The sequence below is a fragment of the Triturus cristatus genome, chromosome 1_2 (genome assembly GCF_964204655.1).
Source record: "Triturus cristatus chromosome 1_2, aTriCri1.1, whole genome shotgun sequence".
NCBI classification, from domain to species: Eukaryota; Metazoa; Chordata; class Amphibia; order Caudata; family Salamandridae; genus Triturus; species Triturus cristatus.
This window is the reverse complement of record NC_140580.1, coordinates 993,514,859-993,536,247: the sequence shown is the minus strand read 5'-3', so window position 1 is coordinate 993,536,247 and position 21,389 is coordinate 993,514,859. Positions and strand designations below refer to the sequence as shown.

The 21,389-nt window shown below is 43.7% G+C and overlaps 1 protein-coding gene across 1 annotated transcript in view; it reads left to right on the top strand.

The window, feature by feature from the left end:
- Positions 1–21,389, top strand: part of SAPCD2 (suppressor APC domain containing 2) — a 93,143-nt gene that overhangs the window by 54,087 nt on the left and 17,667 nt on the right. The window contains exons 3-4 of the mRNA XM_085611208.1: positions 15,291–15,437; positions 19,255–19,356. Coding sequence (XP_085467334.1) covers positions 15,291–15,437; positions 19,255–19,356 — 249 coding nt within the window. The remainder of the gene's footprint in view (positions 1–15,290; positions 15,438–19,254; positions 19,357–21,389) is intronic.

Genomic DNA, 21,389 nt, shown 5'->3' with positions numbered 1-21,389 from the left:
ACAATAAAGAAAGAACAAATAGGAGGGAGAGAAGGAAAGGAGGGGGGAGGGAAAGCAAAAAGATATATATATATATATATATATATATATATATCCTATATTAATACAACTGAAAATATTGTTAAAAAATATAACATATACATCATATTTATCTCACTACTACAAACTGAATTATATATTGATAATAAGCACAGAATATAATAATATTTAATTAACCTTAATTTAAGGAGGTTTGGAAACTTCTTCTATGGCTGGAATATGTGATGGTAATGATTGAGCAGACATATCTAGAAAATTGGTAACGGGTAGCCATAATAAGTCACGTTTAATGGCCAGTGCAATCGGGTGAACATAAGCTCTGTCTAATCTGTGGTTATAACAAACACTATACCACCAGGCCTGAAAAGAAACATTTGAAGCATTTTTCCACGATGTAGTGATCTGCTGAAAAGCAACAGCTAGAAGTAAGTCAATGATGAGGGTATTAAGGGAGGTGGAAGAGGACCAAATTTCTGCAACACTACCTAGAAAAATATGAGAAAAGGGGATATGTGTGTGAAATATTTTGTTCATTTGCTGCCAAACTCTAGTCCAAAATTGATGAATAACTGGACGTGTAAATAACATATGTTTAAGATCTGCAACAGGGGCTGGACATGCCCAACAGGTAGAGGGAGGGAGAGGGTTAATCTGATACAATTTGGCTAGGTTTTCTTGCTTCATAATGTGCAATTCAGCCTTTCTATGTACATGCTTTGCTTCCCCTATGCCCGCCTTACACCTCCCACCTGCCATCAATGCAGCTCTCAATCACACGACAGGCAAAAAATATGGCCCCCTGGAAAATCTTTGCGAGTAAATTCCCTTGCTTTAGACAATGTATAATCGTAATCTGTAGCCAGGTCCTCTCAAAGAGAGATGGAAAGCGCCTAGAGTCTGTTCAGTCCTTTAAATGTACTTTATAAATCATTTTGCATATTTTTGTAATTTTTCACCTTGCAGTCTTTTTTTATTTTTTTAACATAATTATTTCTGCACTGCTGTTGCTGTGCTTGCCAGTTGCCTTTTTGGGAAGTTTTAATTTGCTAGTCTCATCAATAGGTTGATGCTTCTATGTCTGATCAGACCAGTTGATACCTGTTACGTTTGCTTTCTTATTTTCCAAGTGATTGAGAAGTTTGCTTTAGACGCCACAGCTGAGCAGTTTAGTAAAACCTGTGCTGTGAATGCCATTTACAGAGAGGCATTTTGAGGTCTGGGTTGAGAAATCTGCAGTCCATTCCATATTGTTTAAAATGTACTTGGTGGGAATTTGCGTCACCCAGCGAAGTATTACTTTCATTTGATGCTGTTGGCTGTTTGGTGTATCATTCCCCCTTCTGGGAAGCGCTTCAATTAGAAAGCATGAGGGATTATTTTCTTATCTAAAAAAAGTACAACCCGCCATCGCACTGTTTGACACATTCAATCTGCCCCCATGTATACATTCCATGCAGCTCTCCGTCTTTTTTGTTACTTTTTTTTCTCAGCTTTGGCGAAGTCTGAAAATGCCAGTTTTAATCTGCTAATTGGTATTCATGCATGCAAGCAGCCTTTGTGAATGTGTATAGGTGTTGGCACATTAATGCCAGATCTGTTTGCCAGTGCTTGTTTATCCTGTGTGTGCTCAGTTTTCTTGCAGCACGGTCTTCTTTCACCTGCCAAGCAGATTTCAATGTTTGTACCTTTGGTGGGAGTGACTCTGTTGATCCTTGCAAGACTATGATCGATAATCATGCGATTGCACAATACCATCTCCTCGCTCATCAGTTTTCATACATACTGCCCATATGTTGGCACCACCAACAGCCCTCTCTGTGACCTTAATATTTCATTTAGCAGCCTCTGCCCCCTATTCAGTGAGTTAGACAACCCTCAGTAGGTGAGGCAGCTGTGGTTGAATATACCTCTAGAATCACTGTTGCCACCCAGAGCTCTATGCACCAGTGCCCTCTGGATGTCTTAAGCCTAAATATCCCCTTCCAACCTGTAATGTTAGATTTCTCATCCAAAAGCTTGTTCGCTCTATCGACCTCTGAAATCAATCAGTTGCTAATCTCTTGAGGCCATCTTCTATCCAGGACAGAATCTGCATTGTGCACAGAACAGCATTATCTTCTTTCTAGCTAGTGGTATTTGCTAGACCTATGCCAGCGACAAGCAACACTTTAAATTCGTTTACCAGAGTTTTTGGAAGAACTGGAGTTCGCACCATAGTACCGTATGTGTTGACATAGATTTAGATATCTCATGGAAGCAATGTCTCAACCTCTCTCCTCATTTACCATCACAGTTGGCATTGGCCTGTGTTTTCAAGCTAAATTGGGGAAAATGCAATCTGGACCTGATATATCTAGGGTTTACCCACTCTGTCTCTCGCTGGAATAATTCATTGGCAAATCACAGTCTTGATTCCTCCGTTGCATGTGCAGATGAAGATTCTAGGTCCTTCTGGCGAGTGTCTAAAATTTTTACATTTTTGTTAAGCAACGACACATGTCCTGACTCAATGCAAACGTGAGCCACTTGTCCGTCTTCATTGAAAGTCTTAGGAAGACCAGAGGGTCTTAATGGGTGTCGAGGCCAGGTGTTCTGCAATGGAATAGATGTGACATTAACAGCTGGCAGGGGTTTGTTGCCTGCTGTCATCATGACGAGGTAGGGGCCAGCTGTAGACTGGGGGACAGGAAGCACAATGTCAGTCCCAGTTCTCCCATTGCCTTATGGTAGAAGCAGTTCATTGTGTTTTTGAATTACATGTAGAAAAGCATTTGCCCTCTGTGTTGGCTCAGGCAGTGTTTGCATTTCTAGACACTTGTTCTTGGCATTTTCACATTTACAGCAGAAAGTAGTAGGAAGGTTTGGGAATGCTTGAACCTTTTGAGTGCAGACTTTATAAAAATGATATGCATATTGGTGCCAGGACGATGGTCACCTGACGGAATTCCGATTGGCCCTCAATACCTGGCTGTTTGAATAATCCTCCAGAACCTGCAAGCACCTGGATACCCTATCAGGTGGTTAGCCATGCTTTAGAAATCCTTATTGATTGATTGATTGCTTTGCATCACTCTGCCATTGACTTCACTCCCACTCTGCCTCACCAGCCTTCAATTTTAGGGCAATGGAGTTCATATTTTCAGTTTACATTCCTTTTTTTATTTTTTATTAAACACCTTCAGTTATATACAAATTAACACAAATTTATCCATAGTAGGATACTTGGGAAATCAAACCAGAACACAGGGAGTTCCAAATAGATAGATCTTGAATGAAAGAATAATAAAGAAGATTATAGCACAGTTAACAGGCATATACACTTTATTAGGACATGTAAAACAAAACAAACCATAAGTTCACTCAAGCAGATTTAGCTCATTGAGTTGTTACCAAGAGTGAGCTCCTCTCTTATTTTCCAATCTATAACAGGGCTCCAAATTTTTTTCCCTAGTTTCCTAGCCTTCCACTCTTTCTTCTCATACAGTCCCTTTTCCAAGTTGTACATAGCTAAGTGTCTTGAAAAACATTGTTGAAATGAGGGGGTGTTAGGGTCCACCCAAGCAGAAGAAATTACATATTCTGACCACCGCCATGGCAAGAAATATAAATTCATGATGATCTAAGACTGTACCCTGCCGAGCCACACCAAGCACCATCAGCTCTTCAGTGAGTTTTATTTGGATCCTCAGAGTTCGCCCCAAAAGTTGTTCGATATTTCTTTTAAGGGGCGCTGGGCAAGAGGAAAACATATGGACTAAATATGCGTTGTCGCCCCGGCACCTGAAGCAAATAATACTCCCCCCCCCCCCCCCCGCCCCCCCCCCCCCCCCCCAATTGAGCAATCTTAGCTGGGGTATGATAAAGAGAAAAAATTGTTTTAAAATGTTGGGCTTGAAGACCTGCAACTCTTAAAACAGTATTGCCCAGCTTAAGTGACCCCATAAACTCCTCCCCTTCGACATGCAGCTTCTGCTGTCATTTCTCGAAGTGTTTGTCTAAATCATCGCCCTGTAGTTGTCAGCTCCCTATAAATCTGGGTGATAGAGCACCCATCTGAGTTTTGAACCGCGTCCATAACTGGATCTCTAGCAAAAGCTTTCTCTTCCCCCCTTTTTCTGTAAAATAGATGAACTAATCTGGAGGAATTACAAAAATTCCCTGCGATCGAGGATATAAAGAGTTTGGGCTCTTTCAAATGTAATTATTCCATCAGCGTCATAAAGATCCCCCCATCTTCTTCACCCCCAGAGTGTCCCAACGCCGCATAATTCCATCCTGAAAAATTTCGGGGAGGGATGTGTTCCCGAACAGTATAATAATTCATTCTCCCTAACCCCAGCTTTTTTCTAACACCAGTTCAAACAGCAGCTGCTGCACCAAGGGTCTTAAATTTGACTTTTTTTTGTAGTAGCTGGCTTCGGTAAATCTTAAAAGCCAATTGTGGGCCTCTTTTTCAACCAGTAGTTCGAATACGTCCGGAGGAGAGTCATTCCTCCATCGATCAGTGACCTTTTCACCCCCAATAACCCTCGGATGTATTGGATCACCGCTGCCCAATAATATGTTTTTAGGTCTGGGACTGCCCAGCCCCCCCCCCCCCCCTTTCCCTGCTTAAGGTCATGTATCGGAGTGCTCTTCTTGCTTTTATCTTGAGCCCAAATAAAGCTATCAATCAACCTGTCCATTTATTTAAACCAGTAGTTCTCAAATTTTAGGGGTATCATTCTAAATAAATACAAGACTTTTGGCAGAAACAGTATCTTGATGATATTACAACGTCCCACAATCGAAAGATGTAAATTAAGTCGATCAAAGTCTTTATTAGCTTTTTGAATCACGGGGGAAAGATTTCTTTCAACACCTCAATCTGATGTTATGGTAACCCCAAGATAGGTGGCAGACTCAATCACCCGTGGATCGGGGATAGAAATTCTGCCATTTACTACAATTTGTGTCTTTTCCCTGTTGAGCTTGTAGCCAGAAATCATTCCAAAGCATTCTGCCTCCTGCTCGATCTCCATCAAGGCCCCAGACGGATTTTCAGTGGTTATTGCCAGATCATCTGCGTAGCCCAAAATCTTAGTGTCAAATCCATTCAGTCGTATAGGGAAAATTGCCTTATTGCCTCAATTCTCCTGATCAGGGGATCGATATAAAATGCAAATAGGAGGGGAGAGCATGAACACCCCTGTCTTGTCCCCCGTGTGATATCTATTGGGTCACTCTGCCCTCCCATCAGACGGAGTTGAATCTTGGGGCTCCTATAAAGTGTTTGGATTGCTTTAACGCACCTCTTTCCAACCCCCACATTCTCAAGAGCGGCCCAAAGATAGCCCCACGAGACCCTATCGAACGCCTTCTCTGCGTCTAGCAAGATGAGCGCCATAAGGTCTTGTGTGACAGAGGTACCATCAAACAGGGTAACAACCCTGCGAATATGTTCAGCAGTGCCTCTTCCTGGGATAAACCCGTGCTGGCGGGGCGAGATCACATTCCCAATCATGGAACTTAAACGATTCGCTAAAATTGTAGAACTTTGGTTTGCGTCGCTTTTCGTTAAACTAATCGGTCTGTAAGAGGCAGGTTCGTCAGAGGGCTTTCCTTTCTTAAAAAAATAATCATGCTAGCCTCCGCCCATGACTCTGGAGGTGTTTCCCCTTTCTGTGCCTGGCACATTACAGAACTTAATCCTCCCTCAAAAGTGAAAAAAAAAAAACTATAAAATTCCAATGGGATTTGGTCCGGACCGACTGCCTTTCCTTATGGCAGTTCCATGAGGGCTTTTTGAATTACTTAATCTGTGAATGTGTCTTCTAGCGCCTTTGAGTCTTCTTGTGATAGTGTCTCAACAGTGAGTGATGATAGATAATCTATAATATTCTTGGGCTCGCAATGCCCGTCTTCCCTATATAACGTCCTATGATAATTTTGAAAAACCGTGCGTATCTCACTAGGTATTATAACTACTTCCCTCTTTGAATTTTTAATCTCTAAGATATCTCCTTCAGTTATTTTCTGTATAGCACTTGCCGCTAACATATGCCCAACTTGTTCACTATATTCATAGCAAGATTACCTAGCCTGAAGGCAGTTTCCTGCAACTCTGGCTGCCATGTATTCACCTGTTGCAGCCTTGGCTAGCGCCAATTTCGGAAGGATCTCGTCTGTGTTTAAGCCATTGGCGATAGCCCTAACCAGCTCTTCTTCTAGGTCTGATATATTACTATACATGGACCTTATGTCTTCTTCCATTTTTTTTTTCCAGTTCCAACGAGTAGCTCAGAGTTTCCCCTCTTATTCCAGCCTTTAAAGCGTCCCAGACTATTCCATACCCAGCGCTACCCCTGTTGATCTCTAGGAACTCCCCAAGCTATTTACTCCTATGTAGCACGTATTTTGGATCATGCAGCAAGGCTCGCTCAAAAGTCCAAGTGTGTTCATGTACCTCCCCCACAGTGCTTTGAACCCCTAGCACTAGGGGATTGTGGTCCGAGATAACCCAGGGACATTTTCTGATGGTGCAGGTGGAAAGGAGAGAGGGCGAAACCAAAAAATAGTCTAGTCTGGCTACGGCTCTGTCTGGAGCCGAATAATATGTGCTGCCCCCCTCCTGTGGCTTTAGTTGCTCCCAGGCATCCACCAGCTCATTGTCCTCAATCATTTGAATAAGGGCCTTATGCACTTTTTTTTCGGTCTGTATAATTCAGTTTACATTCTTGGTGCAAATACCAACAGCTGTTGGCAAAAGTGGTAGGGTCTGTTGCGGAGCCGTTCCTCTTCCTTGATGAACTCTGTTGGAAGTGTGATTGAAGTGGACTGTCGGGACAGGTAATGGCCCGTGTGGTTTTGGGTGTGCTGTGGTCTGTAGGGCACCAGAAGCGTGGTGCACGCCTCCTGACTGGCGACTTTAATTACTGACCGATCATGCACACATCTGTGCCCTAGCACTGCCCAGACTGAACAATGATCGCCCTGCAGGGGTAAGACTATCGGCCGCGGATGGGCATCTGGGTGCTGGGGATGGTAAAGGAGTGGGTTGTTGATTGCAACAGTGGCACTGCCACCTTCACTGATGTTCCGCCCTGCTACATCAATCACCTTGAGGGTGGTGAACGTAAATCATGCAGCCGCAAGCCTCTAATCCTGCAGTTCCTTGTGGAACCCCTGGTGCATACCTGTCCCTACGTATGAGCTTTGGGGTAACTTTTTCATTTGTAAATATTCTATTCATGTCTAGGATTTCACGGTCCCAATAATAAGAGCTGTGTGGTGTGGGAAGATATAAATTCTATGTAGTACTCATGTATTGAAATGTTCGTCTGCTATTGTAAATAACTGCTTGATATTACATTGTACTGAAGACCACTAAGCAAGTACACAATGGCATATTGAGTCCGGGGTGGGATGGGGGGGAAGTTGGACGATTTTATAGTTCTTGATTTTGTCATTAGGTGTACCTTGCAATGTATAAGATCAACAATGTGGCCTATGAGAATTGTACTGTTATGAAAACCAATAAAACTATGTTAAAAAAAAAGTCTAGGATTTTCATTCATTTAATCCGGTGAGTACTTATTTAACTACTCACCTCATTGTCCATGTTAAGGGACCTTCATTGATTGGTTCAATTAATTTTGTTTAGAACCCCTCAGAGACCAGCAGGCCTGCTGTCTCTTCGCCCTCCATAGCAATCCCATGGAAGGGCCATTCACATGCAACTCAAGGGGAGTTTGTGCCCGAAACCCAAGCGGCTCCATGAAAACACACCAGCTAAAGTACATGTAATCACTCCGTGTCCTTACTACTCAAGTTGTCCCTCCCCTACGTCATAATGAAGACCCTTTCAGATGGGTTCAAGCTGCCACTTATTCCTGAGTCAAAACGTTGACGATATCTATTGTCTGCACTAAAGCCGTAACCCTCCTTGAACTTTTAAGATATTTCTAGAAGCCCGGGTGTTGAGGATTTGGTCATTCTTTTTTGGGCAGACAGCTTGCAGGCTGCTCTGGCACTGCATTGTATTGTATTTTATCTGTACAGTCACTTCATATTTCACATGGTCACTCTATCCGAGCACCTTTATCACACTGTTCCCACTACATGGAGCAACCTTAATTCTACTGTACATAGATATCGTCATGTATTTCTAATTAAAGAAAAAACATGCATTTCACTGGTTTTGTTTTCTTTTCTGTTGTTGATTTTGTTCTTCATTTGAACTTTAACTCATTGTGGTCTTATATGGTAATTGTACATCTGTCAGCCTGCACCCATCTCCCTTCTTCTTCTCCGTATCCTTCCCTGGCCGCATAGCTCTCCCTGCCTACCTGCACCCCGCCCCTCGCCCCTGTTTCTCCCCCACCCTCCTCCTTGGTGTTATGTCTCCATAGCTGTGTTGGTTGCTCCCAGGCTTCAGCTTCCTCAGCCTGTACTGTACTTGCGCCTCTTCTTGAGCCAACCAATAATGCGCGGCTTGCCTGGTTTTTACTGGTATTTAGTATGAACTAGGCCACTTAACTTAAAAAGGAATCAAACTGCTGCAAAATTACCATTTTTAGGTCGAGGACCGTCCGGTCTGCCGAAGGCAGAACCGGAAGTCGGAGATTTAATGTTTCTTAGAGTGGCTATTTAGCCCGCCTCTCTTTTTGCTTCTCCTCCATTGGCTGGCTTCCTAAACGGAGGCCAGCCATTGAAGGAGAGAGCCGTCCCTCCAAATAGGCTCCGTCTTTTTCAGATTCGGGGGCGTGTTCCATGCTGTTCTTTCCACTTTTCAGCCACGCCCTTTTTCGAACAGCAGGAACACGCCCCCGAATCCGAAAAAGTTTGGAAGCTTCCGTCCGCCATTTTTTAGGTATCGTCTGGCCGTGAGGATCTTCTTGCTGTTGTGCACGAGTAAGGTAAGCCATCTTGTTAATTATTATGTTTAATTTCTTGAACACGGTTCCAGAGAGTTTCCAGCAGCCCTTCCAAGTCATGGCACCGAAGGGTCAGGCGGTAAACGAGAGAAGATTCGATGGCTACCAGCCGTCTTGGTAATTTTCTCCACATGTGCTCTCTGTTTTCCTTTGCAGAGCAGTCAGTCCTGCGGCTAAGCGGTGCTGAAATGTGCTGGGAATGGGTGAGCTTGGAAGTAACCCAAGTGGCTGGCAAGGAGTCAGAACTGTTACGCTGCCGCCGCGCTTGGAGAACGAGTGAGACCAATTCCGCCTCCCTGCAGCCCCACACCCGCAGCCCAGCTCCCTGCCCCCTTCCTGCTGCCCCACACCCGCAGCCCCTGCTCTGCGATCCAGCCAAGAGATACTGAGACGTTAGGCATGCTTCTTGGAAATACCTCAAGGTGCATTCTGCAACTCGCCGCCTCTCTCTCCTCTCTCCAGCGTCTCTTTCTCAGTATCAATAACTTTATTCTCCAGTTTGTATTCCCTCCACTCTCTCTCCCTACCTACTTCTCACTCTTCTGCGTGATGTGCGTCTATTTTGTACATTCTCGTACCTTCTACGTACCTCTCTCGTGTTTTAATTTCCCCCACCTCGTTGCTCTCCTTTCCTCCTGTTGACCATCTTTGCCACGTCTCCCTCTCTTTACTGACTTCTCTCTCTTTAGTAGCCGACTTCCCCTTCTGTCTCCCATTTCACTTATCGCCCCCTCTCCTTCGCTGTCTCTCTTCCTCACTCGCCCCACCTCTCTTTCAGTCTGTTTCTCTTCTGCTTTCTCTTCCTCGACGCCCTCGACTGTTCTCTCTCCCGTGCTCTCCCCTTCTCTCTCTCAACGCATGTCTTCTATATCCCAACTAAAAGGCGAGGCTTAAATTGGCCCTTGTCTGTAATCTGAAGTTTGGAGTGTATATATGTCTTCCCTAGGAGGAGCACACGTGACCCAACTGAAAATAGCCATGTATCATGTTTATGTTCATTCCACAATGCTCACGCATGAAAATAACGCAAGTTTATTAAAGGACACTTATTTATCACTCCATATTTTAGAACACTGAAAAAAAGGTGACAAATCGTTTTAGGTGGACAGTGCGCGTCTTCCATCTGACTAGGGCCTGTGAGTCCATAAGGCGAGGTAAGAGTCCACCAGCAGAGGCCAGCAAAGAGCGCTGGATTGCAGAATGGACCTTTAATTGTTTCTGGGAGAAATCTGATGGGAGTAGGCCATCAGGAATGCTAGAGCTGCACTGCATCAAGCCCCCCCACACACACACACCCCGGACCTTTAAAGAGCAACGGTTCATGGCTCAATCCTTTTCAGGGAGTGGCACTAGAGCTTACAACTCCTGCAACTCCGGGCTGAGGCACCACTATCTCACTCACGGTCTTTAAATATGACTGAAAACCCTTCAATTTGAAAGACATTTGAGTTGCTTTCCCTTGCCAAAGTCTCTCATACTTGGATGTTAGACTGAGCCTTTCCTTGAGTTGTACCCCTCTACTTCGATATTGTCCTGCACTTTGTTTACCCCAGTGCCTGTTTATGGTGATCAGAAAGTTCACTTATTGGAGGGGGTGACCTGCAGGTGTGTCTGCTTCCTATGGGTCAATGAGGGGTATGAACGATCCCCAGACATTCTCAAATGTCTGGAGTTGATCCTGAATCTTGTATATACTTATTCATAAGTGGCCAATTAGAACATTTTAGTCATCCATTCGAGATGTGTTGGCAGTTTTGGGGTACGCCAGGGCCTAAGAGTACATATCTTTGCTGCCATAGAGCTGGAGACATCCACATCTTCCAAGGGGAAGTGGCTTCCTCTGTGTATGGCCAATTTCACTGATTCTACAAAGGCGTTAAGACTGGTGTTGTCCAATGTGTGCCAGATGTCTGTCCAGTAGCCATGAGTCATGTACAATACCCCACTATGAAGTACAAATCGCATTCCGGTTATGTGCTCCTCCAGCTGTGGTCATATGGAGTAAATCAGCATTTAAGGCAACATGTATATTTGTTCTTTAGTATAGGTAATTAGAGGAAAGATATAATCTCTGCATGTTTTTAGGTATTCTGAGCTACAGTGTTTTTTAAATCAATCTTGTTCTAAACTGATACTGATATCTTTTCACAACAAATATCAAACTGCTTTATTGTGTGTTTAATTTTGCACTAGAGGTTCATAAACATTTGATCTCTTTTATATGAAAGAGCACCACTCCAAAGATATAGCTGGTTTGTGGGAAGGGTTTTGGTGTGACTACTACTTATTATAAGGAATAACCCCTCCCCCCCCCCCCCCCCCCTTCTGTACATTACATTACAAGGCTAATACAACTCATCTCGGAGATCCATGACCTTATAAAGGAACTCAGCCTTTGGTCTCATTCCTCAATATGGTCACAGAACTCTTGGTGACCCGCAGTATCCTTTTAATGTACAGCAAGGGGTACTTTATTTCATATCTACCTATAACTATACCAAAGGTTTTAATATTAGACCACATAATATGTGAGCCTGTAGCGAATTCCGAAGCATGTAAGGTGTGCTGACCATAATATTTTTTTTAAATCAAAAAGAGAGGGGGGACCGAGGAGCGAGTTACGGTCCAGTGTCCATGCTCCTCTTTCGTAGTATTTAAACAAACAAAAGGGACACTGTTCCAAACGGCTGGCTATCGGATATCGACCAATAGTCCTTGCCACACATAAGCAAAAGTAAAGATAAAGACCTAGGTATAAAGAGGACCCCCTAAAAAAGAGAAAGAACAAGTCTTATCTCCTGTTGCCCTCACACACCCCGGAGGGTGTCATGCTTCATCATCGGGCGTTGGCTCCTCGTCGGGCCCGGCGGTGCAATGCCCAACGGGTCCCCCGAAGGGTCACTTTGGCGGAGCTCTTTTAAAGTCAATGCCGGATGGTGCCTGAGGGTATGTGGGGTGTGGGTCCAAATAAAGAGGGCTACAAGGTGCGTGCAAATTACAATAAAATTTGAAAAGGGTTGCTAAGGCCAAAAAATGAACAACTGGAATTGTTCCCATAAAAACACATTAGAACCCCATGGGTAAACAGTTACCCTTACAGGCATAACTATGCATGTAATGGATCGACATGTTTCGCGCCACTGGAGCCACAAGGGTCATAGGCGCTTCTTCAGGATCAAAAATAAACAGCAATGAAGTGCACGTGAAGGTGAATGATAAAAAAACATATACCCTCGTAATCAGTCAGGGTGAGCCATAACCCTGTTTCCCATACAGGGTGGCGTAAAATTGCTTTTCCTCCTGATGGATACCTAGGGTAGAAATAGAAAACATAAGCAGTATGTGTATCAGTACAACTTGATGTCACAAAATGTGCCACAATCGTGTGCACAACCTGCCACCATGAAAGACACACAAGCCAGAACTTCGGGGCGTCCCAAAAGTTACCCATGTACCATATATCCCCTGCCGGGTTTTTGCCACTCTAAAGAAAGACAACCTCTCAAATGTGTGTATGCCCAGTAATATTCCGTCCTACATTGTAGCCGGTCTAGCGGACACCCTAAATGTCAGATGGAGGACCAGGATGTCAAAATTATAAACAGTACCCTTGACCATAATGTGGTTATGCATAGGACCCGTCATATATGGCTACCTGTTTCTGTGTAGTAAGCATTATGTCACAGGACTTGCAACAAAGGGGAAGCAATTACAATTAAAAATCCTTACCCAGCGTAGTCAGGAGAGTCCCTTCTAAAGCCAGAAACGGTGGACCCCCGCACCCGTACGGACTGTAATAAAGAAGAGTATTTAAAAACTAGAGCAATATTGAAAGGGAGCATAAGCACCAGAGCCCAACCATTACAAGGGCAGTGCACGAACCGAGTTCTAATCGCTCGGAAAGCCCCTTCCTCAAACGCCCTCTACTTACAGTGGTGTCCGGGTGCGGGCTGCAGAGTACCTGCCCCGTCCATACGTCTCCCCCCATGAGTTATCAGGGGGCAATGCTCGGATTAAATAGTCCAGAGAGGGAAGCCCGGGCGGCGTCTACATCCGGGACGTGGGTCCCTCGGCATGACAACGCGCTTGCGCAGGTGCAGGGTACCCTTTCAATATTGCTCTAGTTTTTAAATACTCTTCTTTATTACAGTCCGTACGGGTGCGGGGGTAAGGATTTTTAATTGTAATTGCTTCCCCTTTGTTGCAAGTCCTGTGACATAATGCTTACTACACAGAAACAGGTAGCCATATATGACGGGTCCTATGCATAACCACATTATGGTCAAGGGTACTGTTTATAATTTTGACATCCTGGTCCTCCATCTGACATTTAGGGTGTCCGCTAGACCGGCTACAATGTAGGACGGAATATTACTGGGCATACACACATTTTGAGAGGTTGTCTTACTTTAGAGTGGCAAAAACCCGGCAGGGGATATATGGTACATGGGTAACTTTTGGGACGCCCCGAAGTTCTGGCTTGTGTGTCTTTCATGGTGGCAGGTTGTGCACACGATTGTGGCACATTTTGTGACATCAAGTTGTACTGATACACATACTGCTTATGTTTTCTATTTCTACCCTAGGTATCCATCAGGAGGAAAAGCAATTTTACGCCACCCTGTATGGGAAACAGGGTTATGGCACACCCTGACTGATTACGAGGGTATATGTTTTTTTATCATTCACTTTACGTGCACTTCACTGCTGTTTATTTTTGATCCTGAAGAAGCGCCTATGACCCTTGTGGCTCCAGTGGCGCGAAACATGTCGATCCATTACATGCATAGTTATGCCTGTAAGGGTAACTGTTTACCCATGGGGTTCTAATGTGTTTTTATGGGAACAATTCCCGTTGTTCATTTTTTGGCCTTAGCAACCCTTTTCAAATTTTATTGTAATTTGCACGCACCTTGTAGCCCTCTTTATTTGGACCCACACCCCACATACCCTCAGGCACCATCCGGCATTGACTTTAAAAGAGCTCCGCCAAAGTGACCCTTCGGGGGACCCGTTGGGCATTGCACCGCCGGGCCCGACGAGGAGCCAACGCCCGATGATGAAGCATGACACCCTCCGGGGTGTGTGAGGGCAACAGGAGATAAGACTCGTTCTTTCTCTTTTTTAGGGGGTCCTCTTTATACCTAGGTCTTTATCTTTACTTTTGCTTATGTGTGGCAAGGACTATTGGTCGATATCCGATAGCCAGCCGTTTGGAACAGTGTCCCTTTTGTTTGTCATAATATTTTTTTCACATTAAATTTCATTTGGAATGTGATACTGATCACATTTTTTTGCTTTCATAAATCTGATTTTATAGCTAATTTTAATGAAATGCTTAAATGTAAATACATTTTATGGCTGTAATAATATTGTTTTTCTCTTTTTTTTTTTCCTTTACTGGTTTAATGTATTTTCTCATATATGGTACTGTAATGTAAAGCTGTATTTCTTGACTCTGAAAGGTTAGCCGTCCTATTTGCTTTGCCAGTGCTTGTTGCCAATGCTGAACAGCATCAGCAAAAATGCATAAAATAGTATAATGCAATGTCGAAATAAAGGACAGTGATTTTCTGTGAACCATCTACCTGAATTGTGATTACGTGAGGTCGCATCCTCACTGTGAAAATCAAGCTCTTATTCAACAAGCATTTGCAATGCAATAGGTCTCGCATTTATCTCACTACCTCACTCTCTATCTACCTCACTCTCTCTCACTACCTCACTCTCTATTTCAATACCTCACTCTCTCTCTCTCTCTCTCTCTCACTACCTCACTCTCTCTCTGCTAATGCAATAGGTATCACATATGCAAAAAAAAAGCTAATGCCAATAGAAATGACAATGCCATTATATTAGGGATACAAAAATGATAAAAATATAATGAGCAATACCAATAGCTCTACCTATAATATTGCCGAGACCATTGCATTGTAAATGCTTGTTATCTATTCGCTCAAGTTATTAAAAAAAAAAAATCTCAGTTTACTCCATAATTTGAAAGTGTAAACAATATTCCATTCAAAACCTGGATCTCCAAAGTCATCCCAGGTGTGAACTTCTACAGCCTTGGGTCCTTACTCTTCACGGTGTTGGGTTTCTGTCACTTATGGGTCGTGTACAGTTGGTTCCTCTTGGTTATGGTAAAAAGCTTCAGGATGAGTCCAGAATATCAACGTATTCTCTAGGCTAACATTACAGGTTTGTGTACTTCGCTGATCATATGCAAGTGGTCCCTGCTCAGTCGAACACAGACCTTTGTGGGACTCGTATGAACTTCCTGCCACCGTTAATGGTCTTTTCTCTTGTTTTTGTGCTGGCTTCTTCTTTGTTTAGCTGAAGCGCATGAAGGAGCTGGAGCAAGAAAAGGACTTTTTGATCCAGGGACTCGAGGCACTGGAGCGCGCCCGGGAGTGGTACCACCAACAGATCCAGTTTGTGCAGGACCGCCAAAAACAGCTGGGGAAAACCAAACCTCCACAGGTGAGTCTGGCCGTCCACTGATACTCCCGCCCTTCTCTGGAATCTGTCTTGCCTCACCCTCTCTACTCCCTCTTTGTGAAACCGCCTTCTAAGCACTGCCTTCATTCAATTCAGTTGATTTATTGAGCAATTAAAAAAATTAACCATAATAGCAGCCGTTCATCTTTCCATCATAATAGCACTATAAAAATCATGATAAAACACTACAGATATTCTTTTAAGATATAAGTGCAAATAGTTGACTTATGCTTGGAGCAAAAACGTAACTACATGTGTGGTAAATAAAACGTCCTAAAGCTGGATGAATGCTGCGTTGCCATGGGTCACAGCTCCTCTATAGCAACTTGCCTTATTTAGGACACCGTACAGAATATTTTTTGCACAAGAATACAATGCCCTGCTGTCTTGAACCTCATGTTGTCGGATGTGTGTAAGCAAGTGGCAACTGAAGCGTTACTTCCCGTTGAACGACACTCTGCTCGGGCATCGAGACCCAAACGAAGGTGTCTGTGAGCTCCACGATCAGCAGTTGGGTGTCTCAAATGACATTGGGAATGGCAAATGAGAGTGCATGGTAGACTTATTTAATAAACATTAGTTAATTAAATAATAATAGCCTGCTGAGAAACCTATTTTCCTCAAGCTGAATAGTGTGGGTAAACACTACCAATTACTCCCCAAACCCCCCCCCCCCCCCCCCTACCATCCCATGAACATTACATAACATATGTTGGTAATTTGTGGTGAGTTATTGTTCAGCCATATAGGTAGCATGTACTGTGGCAACCTGTTGCCATTTGAGTACAAGGCCAAGGCAATGTTGAGAAGTGCCGGCTCAATGCCCACGTGCTTCAATGTGAGGCGCAGCTCTGGCCATGTGTCAGTCGAAGGCCGAACTCCGATCCATGAATAACGAAGGAGCCCCTCACAGCCATTGCATATTTGGCCAAACCCAGATTTAAAATAAGGCTCCGCAGATCAGTGCATTGAGTTCACAGTGGGATCCATTCCTTTGCACTGGTCACCAAGAGTTTTCGAGAATTTAGACGTTGGATTTTGAGTACATTGGGCAATAACCAGAATCTGCCTTGTCGGCCTTTTTATATATTGGCATGACTGCTGCACTGGATCAGATGCTCTCTAAAAGTGGCACATTTTAAAAAGGCAATAATAAGGTTTGTTGACAGTGGAACCTATTAGTAAGAAAGATATTTGAAGAATTCTGTATGAATGCCATTTGGAACTGGTGGCCCCTGGCTGCATTGCTACTGATGCTCAGAGTAGCCCTCCTGGCAAGGGTTTGATTGTTGGGGCCTTAAGTAGGTGATTATGGGGTACACTGAGTTTGGACCACGTATAATTTGCTGATATGGTTTTACAGCCCTTTAGGGGAGACATTGGCTACCAAGGCATTCAGAATTTTGGCGAAGTTATTGGTCCTAGTGACCGTTTTTTCAGAGTGGAGAAAGCCTCCTATTTCACAGTAGCTTTCTGACTGCTCGCTCAGGTGCCATTGAAGTAGTCCGGTTCTGATAGAAACAGAGACAGTACACAGCATTTGCTAAAGTGCTGGCATTTATTATTGTAAGTCGAGGATTGTGGCCACACTCTAGGCTACCGTAAATACTTCAGGATCTTGGGATCGTCTGGTATGTGGAAAGAGAAATGTGCCACGGGGAAAACGAAGAAAAATATGAACTGAAAATTTCAGCTTGTATTGGACCTTATGGGAATTGGGCCGCAGTGCAGTACCAAGAAGGAGCATGAATGGTTTGAGTCTGGGACAGGCGCATGTATGATGCATAGTTCATAGTGAGCTGATCTGTGCAGCTTTCATCCATAGAAGTGGCACTAGCTGTGGCAGGCAACCACTGACTGCGGAAGGCAACCCTGGCTGCGAAACGCAACCACTGGCCAAATAATATATTGGTATCCTTCTTTGGCCTACATGCTTTGAAGTGAGTGCACAGGCTTTAAAGTGTGACTACGAAGTTGCGCACAAGTTCAGGACTGGGTGGTCTGCATACTGGTTAAAAAAGGGTTGGGAATGATATTCAGACTCAGGAAGGGTCAGGATTTAGTATTCGGGCTCTGCGATGGTCAACCTAGCTCAGCCTCTCCAGGTAACCTGGTGTTCTGTTTCGAGACCACAATTCCATCCTCCGATCAATTTCATATGACTAATTAAAATGAAGCAATAAGGAAAATTTGCCTCCATACTAAATCTCCCAGAATATATTATGAAAAGCATGCACAAACATGCTGTTCATTTAGTCCCTCAGAACTAACACTGTCGAATTCCTAATTACAAAATTGTTTTATTTTTAGAGTTTTTAGCCACAGTTTATCCCTGTTTTTCGCCACTTCAGCATCTTGCTGTAAATTCACACAATCTGAAATTAAGGGAGCATCCCTCGATGTGTATTTGCATTTGTATTTTATCCCCATGTTTCTCCTATCTACACTTTAACATGTGGGCATTTCAACAAATTGATTACTTGTTCGCTATTTTTATCTGTTATTACTCCTGTTATTGAATCACCTTTTCATCATATTGCTACTGTGACTGTCATTTAAGATCGGGAATGTCCTTTTTTTTCTTTCTTATAAAAGACCGACACCTACTTCAGCAACTATATTTCATACCTCTATTGTGTCCGAAAAAATGTTTTGAATAACATTTTTATGCCCACTATCATCCTTCGCATTTGTCATTTTTTTCAATTAAACATTTCTCTTTGACGTGGTGCACTTCTGCTGCCCAGCTCTGCGTGATCTTCTCTCAACATCAAGATGGCTGACTGGTGCTTTAAGCTTCAGGATGCTAGCCCTGGTCCAAGAGCTAGTTCCTTATCGAGCTTTTCCCTTTTACTAAAAAAAAAACTAACATGAGCGGGACTCTCACTCTCTGGCCTGCCATGGCTGAGAGTCAACTTGAGCTTCGAGTAACTAAATGTAAATAGAACATGTGCTTTATAAGGATTAGCAGTAGCAACAGACTTATGACTTCATAGTTTTTCACTTCTGAAAATAGTGTAGAGGTCGATAATTATCACCTGCGCCTTTTGTAACCTGCGAATAACAAAGTTCCTGTCTTTCAATCGAAATGTGGTCCAATCCAAATGATGGATCCTCATTTCCCATGTGCATGCCTGAAATACCGAATCATGTGCACTTTAAATGAAACTTGCATGAGATGCGCTGAAAGTGTGACACCTTGTAGGTGGCACACATTCATTCCTTCCTCCCCCTAGGTGCCCTTTTAGAGGGACAGGGAAGATTCTTGGCATCCTCCAGGATCTCCCTTAAGTAGAGCACTTTCCCTTGAGTAGAGGGCATGGGGCGTAGTTCTCCCCTTTCAAAGGGGATCATGGTCTACCTGCGTGCAGATTCTGATGACACTTCAGTGGCTGGGCTGTCAGGCCGCCTCAAGATTTCTGCATGGGCGTGTGCAATTTGGGTCGGAGACTACCCTCACCTGTACCTCTTGGGCCACCACCACCTACTGCTAGTGTGCTGTGTTCTTTCTTTTGAATTCACTAACTTTGAAGTCTTCGCACATTCTTATCAAAGATGAAGTTAATAAGCCTCTTGATTCTTGTCCATGCGACCTGGGACCATGAGCCTCTTTACTAATACAGTTGTATGTAACAAGTACTCCATCTTAACTGTGCTTTTTGAATTACTGTACAGAACACAATTGAAAAGTTGGACTCTTCCCTTCGCCGGTGCTGCCCTCTTGTACCCTCTCTGATCTAGAAGCGATCTTTCTTTTCATCTGATACCTCAGTTTATGTTTCATTCTTTTTCTTTGCAGGATTCTTTAGATGAAAATCAGGGTTATCTGAACAATCTCCTCCTCCCCAAGTTACAGGAAGTGAATCGCTGCCTGAGGGATCTGGTTTCCACTACCGGCAAGGTGAGTGTGGCTTTGGTGTAGAAAGCTCTTGTTTCAGACATGTTTATAGTTGAAAAGGCACATTTTCATGAGTGCATTGAAGATAAAATTCTGCAAGTGTGCTCTGGTGATCTAGTAAATAACTGTGTTCTCCAGCATTGATTTACTCCTATACTGCAAGCTTCCTCCTGAGGATCAGGCTCCTCCTCCCGCTTCTAAGCCTCCTCAGGGAATGCTGCCTATGTTTGGGTCTAAATTAGAAAGACTGGCATCAGTGTTTATCTACTTCTCTCCGATGCCGTTAACACAAGTAGTTCTAAGCAAAACTGAACTTTTTTTGTTAATTAATTTTAGCGCTATTTCTTTGTCTGTTTTTAGCATCATTTGCAGGGGTTTTTTTTTTCGGTATGGTGGACATTTTCCAATGGTGAGCCCCTTCTTCTCCCAAACAAAGGGTTTTCCAGACAGACATTCAAAGTTTTCCATAATTCAAAAACAAAGTCTTCAAAGACTTGCAACAATTGCCCCAGGAAGATGACCATCATTGCTAAATGTGTGGCTAGTCTACTGTTTGAGCACCAAGTACACAACTTAACTGCTTTCATGCAAAATGGTTTGCATCTACCGCTAATGGGGAGGAAAGCAGTTTGAAAGACTGGATTGTTTCCTCCATAGTTACATCTTTTCCCTTTGCGCCTCGGACAACTCTTGCTAAATAAAAAAAACTCTTAGTCTGTGTTTCATACGGAGGGAAATGACTTTCGGTCTATGCAGAGAGTATCCAAGGCTACCAGGCCACAGCCATCCGCTACCAAAGCGCCCACATCTAAATATTCCCTTCCATTGGCTTTTGAAGTACGTAGGTCTTAAAGTTTTTCTTCACCTTCTCCCCCCCACGCCACCCAAAAACCTTCTGACTTCAACTGTACCATGGTCCCAGTAGCCAGGGTCGATGAACCCCTTGATCTGACCGCTCCCTCCTAATTAGGGTTGCCCCCTTCCTCTTGGTCCTTACAGACACAGTTGCCAGTCCTATACTTAAGTGCAATGGGCTAATGATGTGTGTGTGTGTTGTAATTTTGTTTTACTTCCACTGAGCTAATTAGACTCCCACACCTGAAATTTGTGATTTGTAGATGAAAAGTTCAGGGCTGAAGACTGTGTCCCTAACAACCTGGAGCGTCCTGGTGCTTTTCTTCCCACGTCCCAAGTGTGACTTGAAAATTGTAGTCACTTGGGGTCTTTATTTGCTGGCTAGATTTCATCACCGGACACGGGAGACAAAAAGTAGTACCAAAAGAATACTCCATACCGAAACCAATGCCTGAGCCAAGACTTCACTGTTGACCAGATTATTGTTATGTGGTCATAACTGCATGTTAACCTGAAAGAGGGGCCCAAACAAGGCTTGTGCTTACTAAAGAGCACACAAAGTGTGGTCACCGCCCTTTAAATTATTGCCTTGTCTGGCCTAGCTCGTGGAGACCTTACCAGCTATCCAGTTTTGCGTTACTCTAAAACTGAAACCGCCTCTAGAGTGAGCCCCCTACTGACCTCTGTAGGAGCCTATGTTTTAGCTTCTTGGCCGGATATAAATAATGCTTATCCTAATTGATTCTATTATATCCAAGACCACCCTGCACCTAAATTTGTAAACCCTACCAAATGCAGACCACCCAGTCCTTCACTTCAGTGATCTCTCTATTTGCCTTAACAGTGTGGATAGTTACTACAGGAAGATGTGTTCTTCTAGATCAGTAATGCCAAAAACTGTAACTGCTCCTACGCTCGTTGCCACTTGCAACACAGTGCTCTGATGCCAGACTGCCGGGCTATTTCAGATTGTAGCAACACAAAAAGATGGACGTAATGCTGAACATTGCCAAAATCTCACCCCTAGTCAAAGATGTGGGTTAAAGCCATCATTTGTTTGCTCACCATGGCACCCCAGTTCGGACCCAGGCAAATGCAAATCAGTCTTGACCCTGCTCCACATTGGAACAGTCCAGCACAAACTGCCAAGCCAGGTCCTCACTTGACCGGAAAAAAGCATC